The following is a 14,981-nucleotide window of genomic DNA, read 5'->3' as shown; positions in this document are numbered from 1 at the left end:
CAAGGGTTGTGAACTTTACTGGCCTTGGTTCGTCTGCAGGGGATTGTAGTGGTCCCGTACCTGGAACGACATTCTCGTTCAGGCTCCATCCTTTCCAGTGGCTCAGGATCACATGCAGAGATTACTCTCGTGTCTTCAGGCCCATGGTTGGAAGGCCATCCTAGAAAAGAGCTCTCATTCTGGCTACGAGAGTAAACTTTCTTGGAATGACCGTAGACTCGTTATGCACATCTTTCTTTCAGATCAGGGCAGGGAGAAGCTTCACAGAGCATGTCATCTGCTTCAGTTCATTGTTTATCCTTTGTTAGCACAATGCATGGAAGTGGTAGGTTTCATGGTGGAATCAGATGTTATACCATTTGCTTGCTTTCATCTGAGATCACTTCAGTTGTGTATGCACAGACAGTGTAATGGAGATCATTCAGATCTGTCTCAGGTCATCTGTCTGGACGCTCAGACGAAAGTCTTGGCTGGTGGCAATTGCCAGCTCCAGAATTAATTTCTGTTGCCCCGCCTGGGTAATAATCACCACAGATGTGAGTTTGTCACATTTGAGTATGACAACATCAACCATCCGTGTGGCACTCGCAGCTCTCTGGAGATGCAGGAGGTGTCCTGAATCTTGCAGTGGGTGGAGAGACATCAATGTCAGGTCTCATCCCCCTACATTCCAGGTGTGGAGAATTGGGAAGCGGATTTTCTGAGCAGGCAGACTCTATACTCAGGGGAGTTGTCTCTGAACCAGGAGTTTCGTTTTGGAGATATCCCGCAGATGGGGTGTTCCAGATATTGATCTGATGGCTTCCCGCTTCAACACCAGGTCCAGAGATCCTCAGGGGGAGCTGGTGAATGCTCTAGCAGTTCCATGGAATTTCAACCAGGACAGAATTCCAACTATTCTGATGGCAACTGTGTAGCCATGCAGGGCCTGGTACGCAGATCTAGTGAGATTATAGTATGCTCCTCCTTGACGGTTACCTCTTCGCCAGGATCTGCTGACTCAAAGACCATTCTTTTAACAAAATCTAGATACTCTGAGGCTGACTGCCTGGAGATTGAACGGTTGATTTTTGCTCAGAGAGGCTTCTCTGAAAATATGATCAGTACTCTTATTTAGGCTTGCAAGCAAGTCACCAGACGCATCTACTACATGGTCTGGAGAACTTATCTTTACTGGTGTGACCAATATGTTTTTTCTTGGCGGAGAGTGAAGAATCTGCGTATCTTTCAGTTTCTTCAGGAGGGCCTGGAGAAAGGCCTGTCGGACAATTCTCTCAAAGGTCAGATATCTGCCCTTTTGGTTTTCTTTCACAAGAAGTTTGCTAGTTTGCCAGATGTTCAAGAGTTTGTTTAGGCTTTGGCCCACATAAGACATGTTTTCAAACCTGGTGAGTGCAAAAATATAGCGCTAATAGCTAAAGTAGATCTAGGCCACTCTAAGACAATCCCCCCAGGATTGTCACAAGTAAAACAAGATAGAAAGAATAAGAGGGCGCTAAAGCTAAGATCCCACCACACTTAGTCAAAAATAATATAAACAACAGAAGGCAAATTAATAACTTTACTTCACAAAATTTTTAAAATACAATTTATATAACAATTGGAAATATAGACGAGAATTAATATGTAAAAAGGGACGTCTCCCTTAATAAAAATAAAAATGAATTGGAATACCACCTTTAAAAAGATAAAAAATATATACTGGAGCTTAATAAATTATGTTCATATATTCGATGAGCGTTAGTTATCCAGCGTGATTGGCTACACTTTAGTGAGTAGCTACTCTTTTGAAACAATGTTCCTTATATGAGCTGATCAAGGAAAAACGTGTTACTGTCCATCAAATGGTTATAACATAGAGAAATTATATTGTTATTCCTGTGGACCACATCCTATGATGTGGTCCAAATAGTCATAATACACACCTTAGGGTAAAGATAATTGATACGATCTTATTAGACTCACACTGTCCGATATATGTCCAGGTAAGCGGTATCCTCCAATGCAATACTGCTCTGTTTACTTGCGTGGGCTGAACCCGGTCAGCGTGTATGGAAACTGCTTGTCACTCCGATTTCTTGTGTGCTTGGTTTTCGATTCCAAAGGCAAGAGGTGAAATCCGCAGGCCCGCACTTAGCGGGCCTGCGGATTTCACCTCTTGCCTAATAAGATCGTATCAATTATCTTTACCCTAAGGTGTGTATTATGACTATTTGGACCACATCATAGGGATTCACACAAGGAATAACAATATAATTTCTCTATGTTATAACCATTTGATGGACAGTAACACGTTTTTCCTTGATCAGCTCATATAAGGAACATTGTTTCAAAAGAGTAGCTACTCACTAAAGTGTAGCCAATCACGCTGGATAACTAACGCTCATCGAATATATGAACATAATTTATTAAGCTCCAGTATATATTTTTTATCTTTTTAAAGGTGGTATTCCAATTCATTTTTATTTTTATTAAGGGAGACGTCCCTTTTTACATATTAATTCTCGTCTATATTTCCAATTGTTATATAAATTGTATTTTAAAAATTTTGTGAAGTAAAGTTATTAATTTGCCTTCTGTTGTTTATATTATTTTTGACTAAGTGTGGTGGGATCTTAGCTTTAGCGCCCTCTTATTCTTTCTATCATGTTTTCAAACCTGTTGCTCCCCTGTAGAGTTTAAATTTAGTTCTTGAGGTTCTTCAGAGAGCTCAGTTTGAGCCTCTGCATTCTGTTGATATCAAGTTATTCACTTGGAAAGTGGTATTTTTATTTGATGTTTCCTCTGTGTGTAGAGTGTCCGAGCTTTCAGCGTTGATGTGTGATCCTCCGTAACTGGTGATTCATCAGGATAAGGTTTTGTTGAGGACTCAACCGGCTGGTAAATACTCTCTTCACTTTTCCTTATCCTGGGCTGAACTACTGGAGGGTAGGGGAAGTAGGGAGGGGGATATTTATAGCCTTGTTTGGGGTGTCTTTGCCTCCTCCTTGTGGCCAGTAATAGTATTTCCCATAGGTTATGAATGTTCTCGTGTCACTGCCAAGAAGGAAATGAAATTATCAGATGAGCATAATTTTTATTTTTTTGCACTGTTTCTACTTTGAAACTACCACTGTAATTACAAAGTATGTAATAAATGCTTTGTATTAGAGTTTAATTTTCTCTGTGTTCTATTAATATAACTTTTTTTTTTTTCGTGAGGGATGGACAAAATTTTATGAATTTTCTTTGTCAGACTTGCGTGCAGCATATGATATTATTGACCGACTCTTTGAAGGTAAGCTTAATAATTTTATAAATCTTTTTATTGAAATAATTTAATTTTTTTTTATAATTAAAGCTGATTGAGTTTTAATTTTCAGTGCTGAAGAGATTGTATAGAATCTTATCAAATGTGTTTTTTTTTGTTTTTTAATAGAATGTTTAAGTATGAAATTAATTAAGCAATCCTGAGTGTTATTGGTTTGATTTTTTTTTTTATTCTTAAAAAAGTCATTTTCATTTAACTTTTAGAGATTATTCAATAATATTTTTCTAGTTCCTCGTACAGGGTGCTAATGTATATTTGTATGCAGTAAACCTGCAGCCCCAACACCAGAGATATCTATGATCCATTTTATGATTGTCTAATAAAAGCAATCTGCTGTGAATTCTAATCTTGTAAACATATGAACTGCAAAAATACATAAGGGCACATGCACTTTCTTGAATAGCAGCAAAATGAGTTTTGTAATGAGTCTATATAGATTTAAGGTTTTAAATTGCAGATAGGAAACAATAGGCCTATCTATGCTGTTAATTCCCTTTATTTAATAATTAGTTCCAAACCCTTCCATTTTAAACAAATGTCCATCGTATATGCCTTACACAAGTATCTGTATAATCATTTGATATATCAGTGGCCATTAATTAAAACAAAAAAGACTAACCGAGATTTTCACTTTACAAAATATTTTTTATTATAATTTTATACTGTATTTTATTTGCAGTTCTTCCTTTGTGATTTGCCTTGTCAAGCAAACCCACAAATCTTTTCTGTTGAGAAGTGAATTATTAATATATGTTTTGTCAAGGAAATCTCATATTATTCCTCTTGTTAATATTTTATATACATTATATTGTTATGTGCAGGTGGCAAAGGATTTCAGTGGGAGTTTGTGCATGGCCTTTTGGAAAACGCAATCTATGGAGGACGGTTGGATAACTACTTTGACTTAAGAGTTCTGCGTTCTTACTTGGAGCAGTTCTTTAATTCCCACATAACTGGAAAATCTCATATGAGCAAGTCTCCCTTCCCTTTGTCAATATCTCTGCCAAATAGCTGCAACATTATGGTAAGATTACTGAACTTTTGTACTCCTTAGGTCACTAGTGGGCAGTAGGCAGCCAAAAGAAACATATCCAACAGCCCTTAACCAATCCTCTGATATAGGAAAACGTATTAGCTTTTATCGCTAGAAAACAGGTTACCTCTTTTTCAAAGTACAATCTACGTCTCATTTTCTTTTTTGAGTTTCTTTCTTGATTCTTTTTGACTCACACAAATAATAGATTACTGTATGTCTAACAATCATATGCACTGTGCTGCTATTTTCAGAACATAACTTCATTCGTCCCCCTGTAATACTGCTGGTTACACACACACACATTAACATTTAATTTAAACTCATATTCTCTGCTTTCCAATAGTAATTTAAAATCACCCAGAAGTCTTCAGTTTTCCTTCTATTTGTTTAGAAAGCCCCCGCAAAGAAAGTGGATTACCACACTCTCTACAACATAGTCACTACTGCTGTTAATTTGTTTGAGTTTGAAGTGGAATTATTTAAAGGACCACCCAAACATACCTATTTGTGCATGTGTTACTTACTTTGTCTTACCACAGAGGAAACAGTCAGCATATGGGGTTTTGTATCAGGGTAATCTAAAAATGTAGTACAGAACGATAAGGAACATGCAAGGGTAGAGTGAAAGTCATGGTCAGAACCATGAGGCACTCAAATCATGTGTCAAAACAAATCCAGAATTGAGACATCAGTAAACAGTGCAGGAGTCAAATAACAAGAGAAGAAACAGGACAGGAAAGAAAAGTAGGAGATGGGAAGCAAATAAACAAGAAGGTTTAGAATGGCCATGCTTACGAGCAAGTTTTGCTAAGGCAGTTTGGGATTTTCAGCATTAAATATCTAAACAGGATCAATACCATAATGCTATCTACTAATTGAAAAATACAGATTATTTAAAAGTGGCTCATAGAATTAAACTCAACTTCCTTAAGATGAGGATGCAATGTTTCCAGCACTTGAGTTCTTGATAGAGAAACGCGGCTTGATGCTCTATAGGACCTTGAAATTGGGCAGGCTCTTCCATGCAGGTAAACTACACCTTTTCTTCAGGTAGAGATTAGGTGAAAAGAGTGGGCCTTATAAAGGGCAGGTTTTTTGAAGTCTTAGGGCTTAAAATCTAAACAGTTTTTAAGCAGAGTTATTTTATGATATTTAGACCTGGAAGTTTTCCTCTGTTTTGGGGTATAAACGTTTCATTAACAGTCTGTGGTTCTTCATTTTGGAATGGTCAAAACTATATAAGTACATTAGTAACCTGTATTAAAAAAAAATGTTTTTTTTGTGACCTCTTCTGTAGTTATAATAATAATATAATATTATCTAAAACTAAAGATTATCTAAAGCTTGTGAATTGTCAGATATCCAATGTGCATTCAGGTAATGAATAACACACTCATCTCTGGGTTCTAATTGTCTGCAGCTTTATCTCTTTTTAAACTTTTCAGTTTTCTTCAATGTTTTGAACTTTAAAAGTATAGTGCTTTGGTTACAGCATATCCTATTTCTAAACTAGCTGCCTTCCTTTGGGTTCTTACTCATGTAGTTGTGTATCAGTATGAGTTTTTTTATTATGCACATTAATTTGTGTTGAAGGTGATTTCTTGGAATATTATAGTTCCTTTTTTATGCTTCTCTCTGGGCATTTTCAGCTTACTGTGTCTGTCTTCATGAAACCTAAATAGAACAGTTATGTAAGGATAAACACATGGTCGTCCTTTCACACTTCACTTTATTCTTTATGTACAATGTGTTTTCATTAGCACACAAGTATTTAGTAAGACTTTTAGGCCACAGTTTCTCAGACATAGTCACTTTTTTTGCTTTCATATGGTTTAGCTTTGGCATTAATCCAGTGGTACAGATATGGTTCTACAAGAGTGTGGGAACAAACAAATTTCTTAATAAATAAATTATTTCATACAAGTGGTGAGAGTCCATTATCACTTCTGGAATTAGTCTTCCCTGCAACTAGGAGGAGGCAAACCCCAAGAGCTTTTGTAAAACCCCTTGCACCTCACTGGCACCTTGTCTTTGCCTCCACTGGTGGAAGATGAAGAATGAAAATGTGCATAGGATTCTTCAATGAGAGGGGTTCTCAGATTCAGTTGAGGCCCGTTTCCCCTCCAAGTACAGGGCCTTGCCAGTGGGATGTCTATGGAGTAAGGGCTGTGTCTCATTTTTAACCTCATGGGAAATTAGTTAGACGTCTTTCACAAGTGTGTCAGGGATAACCAAAGGGGGGGTTAGAGAAAAAAGGAAAAGAAGAAAAAAAAGGGGGAGAGAGTTAAATGAAAATTATTAGGTGTTAGACATTATATGGTAGATAAAGCTTTGATTGGAGCAATAGAATATGCGGTATTGTCAAGACAAACCACTTTGGTAGTCCTCTCATGAGGTGGGGCACTTTATGTGGGGGGGGGAGGTTAGGGTGTGTGAAGTGTAGACACAAAGTGTCGGTTTAAGGTAGTATAAGGGCGGGATCAGTCACTTGTAGAAGGAAGGGGAGTAGGGATAGAAATAAGGATTAGAGAGGGAGAAAGAGAAAAGGCCTTTTGTTACGCCTGTCTAAAATGAGTTAGTCTATAATAAGGGTTATCTATAATAAGGGTTAGCACCAGGGAATATTATATCCCTTTTTCCTATATTATCACTTTCACAGTGCCAGACTACTCTTTCTTTTTTCTTCCATACATAGAATAAGGCATATAACACAAGTAATAAAGAAAGTTTCAATGTATATCCAATAAAGTGCTGAAAGTCTTCCCCAGACTCTCTGGTAGTGAAGACCTTAGTTCATAAAGATTGAAGTCCTAAGCAATGAGCATTCACTCAGTAACTAGAAGAGCTGAATCTTCTTTTAAGTAAGGGCTTATATGGCTGGATAATTGGGCCTTCATTAGTGAAGGGCCAGAGAGTTGGGCCTTCTTTGAGGAAGAGCCGTCCACTCAGATGCTGTGGTCCTTAGCTGACGAAGTTGTCTCTATAGTTCAGTAGTTTGTGTGTTGGTTAGATTCTAGGATTTCAAAAGTTCATGTCCTTGTGAGATATTTTGTATAGTATGCATTTGATTCTCTTTGAAGATCAGCAGCTTTATAGGGTAACCCCAACGGTATCTGATATCTTTCCTTTGCTGTAGTGTCCGTGCAGATAGGTCTGGGAATATTTGGAGATTTTGGAATTTTTCTGGGAGTGAAGGTCTTTGGAAATGTGCTCTATGTATCCTTTTTTGTAAGTAAAATAATGAAGCCTGACTATAACGTCTCGTGTTTGACCTTCAGGTATGCCTTTGGGTTTAAGCGAGTGGTTAGTTCGATCAAGCATATCTTCAGATTCAGAAGTAATTGGAGCAAGGTGATGAAAGAGCTCTTTGAGATATGGCTGAAGATCGGAAAGAGAGACAGACTCGGGCACACCTTAGATCCTAAGGTTGTTGCGCCGAGACCAGTCCTCTATGTCGGCTATTTTGTCTTCTACGGAGTCTAGGTAGTCCGATAAATGCTGTGTATAGGTTAGACCGTTGGCCTGTTCTGTTGCAAGATGCTCGTACTTTCTTTCAAGAATATCAATGCATTTATTTGTAGAAGAAAGTTCCCTTTTCAGCTCAGCAGTGGAGGCAGAGAGTTTAGCTGAGAATGATGTGTGATGAGCATCTAGCATAGATTTCAAGGAGTCAAGTATAAAAGTATGGGTAACTGTTACTATGGTACTCTGATGGATATCTTTCTTGGCAGATATGGCAAAATCTGCAGATTCAGACTCAGGGGAGTCTGGATTTTCAGAGTCATTTTTCATGTCAGTGTTGGAGTGGCTGAAGTGATCCAACACCGTCCTTTTAGGTGGGTGTTGCGGTCTATTCTTTTTCTTAGTTGAATGAGACATTTTGTTACCAGCTATCAGGATAGTAGGGGTAGTTGTAGCAGTGTGGTTATAGTTATGCTGGAAAGCTTGGTATCTGAATATTCACTGTCTGAGGCAGATCACCTTCTCTAAATGAGTTCTGATAGAGACACTGTTTGATAGACAGGCATATTTGGCCTTATTAGGTTTTTATTCCATGATGGAGTGCTTAAAGTCCTCTAGTTGAAAAAAGGAGGTGGTGTTTTTTAAGGAGAAAATATATTTAGGTTTAAATCCTCTTGAGGATAAGGTGTAACTCCCAATGTACTATGAAAGTTTATCAGAAGGTTAGGAGTTTATGCATTAGTCACTTTTGGCCCATTTTGGGTAAGGGCTTATAGTACTGGGGCTCAGCGTTTCCAGGTCTGATATTCTGTGACCTATGGGTATCTTAAATGGAGAGTGAGCAGGGGTAGTGCCTACAAGAATAGGCCACTGTTTTTTTGTTAAATATAGCTTCCAGGCCTAGTTAGGACTTGTGTAGTATGAAGTGTGGCTGTTACTACTTTACCTACTATGTAGGTTTTCTCGCGATATAGGATAGGGTAGATGGTCCCTTTACACAGTCTCACTCGTGACTATGCACCTTTATATGTGCAGGCGATTCTTGCTGTATGAGATGCTCTTTTCAGGATGTGGCCTGATGGGAATGCCGTTGAGCGCCAAGAAAGGGCTGTATACCTGTAGTGGCTTCACTAGCCGTTGAATGTGTGGCGTAATCTGCAGTTGTCCCCGGATATATTGCAATATGTCTTGTCCTCTGCTCTATTTTATCAGAGTCTTCAGGGGTTGTGGGCGATCAGAGGTTAGCAGCAGTAAAAATACTTGCGTGTACAAGATGGCGTTGTACACCACTATGCGGTCCCAGAGAAGTTTGAGTATGTCCTACCAGTTTTAGGTGTTTTTACTGTTAACAAGCTTAAATTTCTCCTCCAGCATATTTATGTATAACATGTCTTACTTGTTTAATGCATTCCGACCTTTCTAATGCTGCTTTTGCTTCTATTGGTATTACTACTCCCTCTGTTTGTTCTTTACAGGGAAGCATGACTAGCTTTACACTAGGTATGAAGGATTTTATTCATTCAACTGTGTCTGAAATGCTGGCTATTATGCTGCTTTCAAGACAGTTATTAATTTTCCTTTACTATTATTATTATTATTATTATTATTAGTTATTTGTAGAGCGCCAACAGATTCCGCAGCGTTAAAGTTATAAACCTCCTGAAGCTGATGTTACTGCTAATGTTTATGTGTCTTCAGAAGTTGAGGCTTTCTCTGATGATCAGGGGATCTTCCTCTGATCATAAACCAGAAACTTTCTCTTTTTTTTTTTTTAAGGTTGAACTCAACTGTTCTCTTTTAAAAGAGGTTTTATATACTTTAGAGGTTAAGGATCCTAAGGTGGTTGAGGATTTAACTTCTAATCATTCAGATCATACCTTTAAACCTGTGGTTAAAACCCTGTTTTTGAGATAGTTTCTAGGGAATGGTCCAAGCCAGGTAATATATTTGATTCCTTCTGCAAGGCTTAAATCATTGTATCCCTTACCTGTTTCTTATTTTGATCTTTGGGAGATTTAAGGTAGATGGAGCTATTTCTACTCTGGCTAAGTGAACTACTATTCCTCTGGAGGATAGTATTTCTTTTAAGGTTCCTTTAGAAAGGAAATTAGAATCCTTTTATAGAAGAGCATTTTTGCAGGCAAATTACTTATTATTGCTGATATTGCTGATGCTAATTCTATTTGGTTGGTCTTTCTGTGCAATTTTCTGTTGATTCTGATAGTGAAAATTTGTATAACGTTTTATGACTGTTTAAATGTGCTAATTCATTAATTTTTGATGCTGTATCATTAAGATTAATACCCAGGAGGGTCTGGAGAAGGGTCTGTCAGTCAGTACCTTGAAGGTTCAGATTTCTTCTTTTATCTTTTTGCTACATATGCATCTGGCGGATGTGCCAGATGTGCAATCTTTTTGTCAGACCTTGCTCAGAATCATGTCTGTGTTTAATTTGTTGCTCCTTCCTGGAGTCTTAAGCTTGTCCTTAGATTTTTTTTTGCAGCTGGCTCTGTTTGAGCCACTGCATTCCATATATATTTAGTTGTTATCTTGGAAGGTTTTGTTTTTATGACTATTTCTTCTGCTCGGAGAGTCTCGGAACTCTCGGCTGGGCAGTGTGATTCGCCTTACCTTATCTTTCATGACGATAAGGTGGTTATTCGTTCTCAGTTTGGTTTCCTTCTTAAAGTGGTTTTGGATGGAAATATTAATCTTCTCTATGTCCTAATCCTCCTCCTCATAAGGAGCGGTTGTTGCACAACTTGGATGTTGTGCGTGCTCTGAGATTCTACACACAGGCGACTAGGGATTTTTGCCAGTCTTCTGCTCTGTTTATTTGTTTCTCTGGGAAAAGGAAAGGTCAAAAAGCTACTGCTACTTCTCTTTCTCTCTGGTTGAGAAGTATAATGCGTTTGGCCTATGAGTCTGCTGCACAGCAGCCTCTTGAGACTATTACAGCTCATTCCACTAGGGCTGTCTCTTCTTATTGGGCTTTCAAAAATGAAGCTTCTGCGGAACAGATTTACACGGATGCAGCTTGGTCTTCTCTGCATACTTTTTCCATATTTTTTAATTTGATACTTTTGCTCGGCTGAGTCCTCTTTTGGGAGAAAGGTTCTTCAAGCGGTGGTGCCTTCTGTTTAGGTTACCTGCCTTGACGCTCCCTAATTATCTGTGTCCTCTAGCTTGGGTATTGGTTCCCAACAGTAATTGATGATGCCGTGGACTCACTATATCTTAGGAAAGAAAACAAAATTTATGCTTACCTGATAAATTTCTTTCTTTCCGGATATGGTGAGTCCACCGCCCCGCACTTTATTTTAAAACAGTTATTTTTAACTAAAAATTCAAACACCTCTACACCTTGTGTTACTCCTTTTTTCTCCATTTACGTTCGGTCGAATGACTGGGGTTTGTGGGAAGGGGAGTGATACTTAACAGCTTGGCTGTGTTGCTCTTTGCCTCCTGCTGCTGGCCAGGAGTGATATTCCCAACAGTAATTGATGATGCTGTGGACTCACCATATCCGTAAAAGAAAGAAATTTATCAGGTAGTATAAATTTTGTTTTTTTGCTTGTATTTCTTTTCCTACCTCTTTTGCTTAGCTGTAGATTAGACTGAGGTGCCAGTGAGGTGGGAGGGGTTTTATAGAACTTTTGGGTTTGGTAATTTGTGCCTCCTAGTGGCAGGGAAGACTAATTACAGGAGTAATGGATCATGGACTCTCACCATCGTGAAAGAAATTAATTTATCAGGTAATTTTTTTCTTCACAATTTCAGATCCATAATGTGGCCTTCTCTTCTTCTTTTGTGTTTTTTGCCCCTCCATTTCTGCAGTTGAGTTCCTGCATGGCTATGAATTAAGTGACTGAAGAAGTGCAACTCTAAATATGGCCTCCGATTACATATATTAGTACAATTATGTTAATTCCCCTTATTTTTTTCTGTTCAATTATGCTAATACCCCTTATTTATTTCTGTAAAGTATTTTCCTTAAAGACCATTGTACATTGCATGGGACCAATAATGTAATCATTTGTATATGTAACTTTGTCTGACAATTTATTTGTCCTAATGACATTCTTTTGCAAATTGTGGAATATTTGGGAAATATGTGAACATTTATGTTACCACTCAAATTCACCATTAATTTGAAATTCAGAGCCCCTAGACCAGTGCTTTCCAAACTGTGTGTCGGGACACACTAGTGTGTCGGCAGCAGTGTGTAGGTGTGTCCCTGCTTCAGCACAAATTTTTTTAAATTAAATTTTTTTTTTTATTATTGTTTTTTGGTTTCTGACTTTCCACCTGCCTGCTACACATATCCCATGGTTGACACGTGATTGATACCTAGTGGGTCACAGATCATCTTAACCAATTGGCACAGCTCAGTGGGAACTGAAACTATTACCATTGGCGGATTTGGCGGCACATTGGCTCCTGACTGCACGTGTAGTCTCCTTAATTTTTTTTTCTTTCAACTAGCTCCCAGTAGTGCATTGCTGCTCCTGCTCTTGATATATGGATAGTAAGTGGAAGCTTAAAAATGCTTGATGATGGAATGTGAGTGTCTTTATCTAATATTACACCAAATATTCTGAAACTGTGTTCATCTCATTAACCTCATACATCCCATTAAAAGTAGCTATTGGTGGTATTAAACTTTTTTTAATTCTTGCACATACATACTGTTACTTGTAAATGCATTTTGTTATTATATAATTCATGTATGTGTCAGTATCTCTTAAAACAAGTTAGCTTAACCTCCTTTTTGCTAGTACAACTGAATTACTGTGTCGCGAAATGATGTAAATCTAAAAAGTGTGTCACCAACATGAAAAGTTTGGAAAGCTCTGCCCTAGACACAGTTGATGGCATCATATGATATCCTCCAACTCATATATCTCACCCAACTTATAACCTCTTCAACACCATTACTAATAATATCAGATCTCCAGTGATCTGATTGTGTCACTTATTTGTTACACCTGCAAAACCCAGCCATTAAAATATTTCTACTGGATTTGCACCTGAAGCTGAGAATAAACTAAGAGTAAATATTGCAAACCACTTTAAATCCACGGTGTGATAACTTCCCCTAATACAATATATATCATAGTCAGGTACCCACATTGCAAAAGAACATTGCTTTACTTGAATTTCAAAAATGATTCAAGGAAAAGGGTTTAGGTAAAAATCCAAAATTGTATTCCATTTTAGTTAACGTTGCATGTTGCAAACAAAAGGTTAATCACACAGCCAGAGTAGTGTAAACGCGTTTCAGCCGGTTGGCCTTAGTCATAGACACTACTGCTATTTGTCATATCGCTACCTATATACCCACATTGTTAAAATAATAGGTCGTGTTATAAGGAGTGAAAATCACACCTGCAGGCTAATTGCCCCTTAATTAACTGGTTAGATTTTGATTATGTAAGGTAGATATCTGTCATGAATTAATTACTTAGTATCACAGGATTACATATGTGAAAAATGTAAAGAATGTGTTTATAATGATAAAGACCATATACAGTATTAATATTAAAAAAACTCATATACTGTATGAATATCCAGCCATAAAGATCTTTCTACTGGATTTGCAGCTGAGAATAAACTAAGAGTAAGTATTGCACACCACTTTAAATCCATGCTGTGATGACTTCCTCTAATGTAATATATATCATAAAGTACCCACAATGCAAAAAAACATAGCTTTACTTGAATTTCATCTTGATGTTCAATGCTAACTTCAAAGATCTCTACGTATAAAGTAATTTAATATCCTGCATTAACAGTGTATTGAAATGTGTCTTGTCATCCTTATAATCTCTCGTTTCTAAATAGTGCAGAGAGCTATACTGTGAGTCTTAAGTGTACTTAAATACTTAAGCATTGACTAGATTAAAAATGCAGTTGTCTAAATATGAAATCTAGAAAATATATAATTTTTCTTTGCAGGATTATCGCAGTGTCATTGAAAGCCTTCCGGAAGATGACAGACCAGATTTCTTTGGCCTTCCTGCTAACATTGCACGTTCCTCTCAACGGATGATAAGTTCACAGGTACAAATGTTAAATTACTTGATACATTTTGTACAGGAAATAATTCCTTTGGGAAAAATTAATGTATTTATCATTTGTTTTTAGAATGTTTCATTAAAGGGACACTGAACCCAAATTTTTTCTTTTGTAATTCAGAAAGAGCATGCAATTTTAAGCAACTTTCTAATTTACTCCTATTATCAATTTTTCTTTGTTCTCTTGCTATCATTATTTGAAAAAGGCATCTAAGCTTTTTTTTTTGGTTTCAGTACTCTGGAGAGCACTTTTTTATTGGTGGATGAATTTATCCACCAATCAGCAAGGGAAACCCAGGTTGTTCACCAAAAATGGTCGGGCATCTAAACTTACATTCTTGCATTTCAAATAAAGATACCACAAGAATGAAGAAAATTTAATAATAGGAGTAAATTAGAAAGTTGCTTAAAATTTCATGCTCAATCTGAATCACAAAAGAAAAATGTTGGGTACAGTGTCCCTTTAAACATATATCAATTATTCAGTGAATCCTGGAGAAATATATTTTAAATTTACATGAACCTTGCACAAAATATTTAGGTATTTAATACTTCCGCTCGCGCACTAACTCCGCTAGAAGTAAGCTTTTTGTGCATGTTGGGTAGCATTTGTATTACAAGTTGAAAGTAAAACGTTTTTCCTCACGAGCTAACCGAATGCACATAAAAAGCCGAAGTTAGCATATCGCAACCACCTTAATGTATTTCCCCATAGAAGAAAATTGATCTAAAAAAGTGGGAAAAAACGCCCTACTTGTGAGCAAAACCGGATTGCATATTCTCAAGTGTGCTAACCCGACATAAAATATTAATATTTCACTTTCTAATGTTCTTAACATAGCAGAATATGTTCTATGTTTTACACAATGTGTGTTATTGGTCGATGTATGGAAAATGAATATTTATCAAGTACTTTGCATGTTGAATTTGTTGTCAGTAATGATAAAGAGCATATATTAGTGTGCGCTGAGTGTACCACCAGACTCCTAAAAACCTAAATGACCCTCACAATAGGTAAAGCATTAAATCAGAAAAGATATGAAGATTAGGAGCGGTACAGCTGAAGGTGGGTGTGTCAAATTGAAATTATAAATAT

General features: G+C 37.2%; 1 protein-coding gene across 1 annotated transcript in view; it reads left to right on the top strand.

The window, feature by feature from the left end:
• The window catches only part of DYNC2H1 (dynein cytoplasmic 2 heavy chain 1), a 1,178,830-nt gene that overhangs the window by 905,478 nt on the left and 258,371 nt on the right, over nt 1–14,981 (top strand). The window contains exons 78-80 of the mRNA XM_053705582.1: nt 3,202–3,277; nt 4,132–4,334; nt 13,767–13,871. Of these exons, the coding sequence (XP_053561557.1) occupies nt 3,202–3,277; nt 4,132–4,334; nt 13,767–13,871 (384 nt within the window). The remainder of the gene's footprint in view (nt 1–3,201; nt 3,278–4,131; nt 4,335–13,766; nt 13,872–14,981) is intronic.

The sequence above is a fragment of the Bombina bombina genome, chromosome 3 (genome assembly GCF_027579735.1).
Source record: "Bombina bombina isolate aBomBom1 chromosome 3, aBomBom1.pri, whole genome shotgun sequence".
Classification (NCBI taxonomy): domain Eukaryota; kingdom Metazoa; phylum Chordata; class Amphibia; order Anura; family Bombinatoridae; genus Bombina; species Bombina bombina.
Note: the sequence above shows the minus strand (reverse complement) of the source record. Positions and strands in the feature narration are given on the sequence as shown.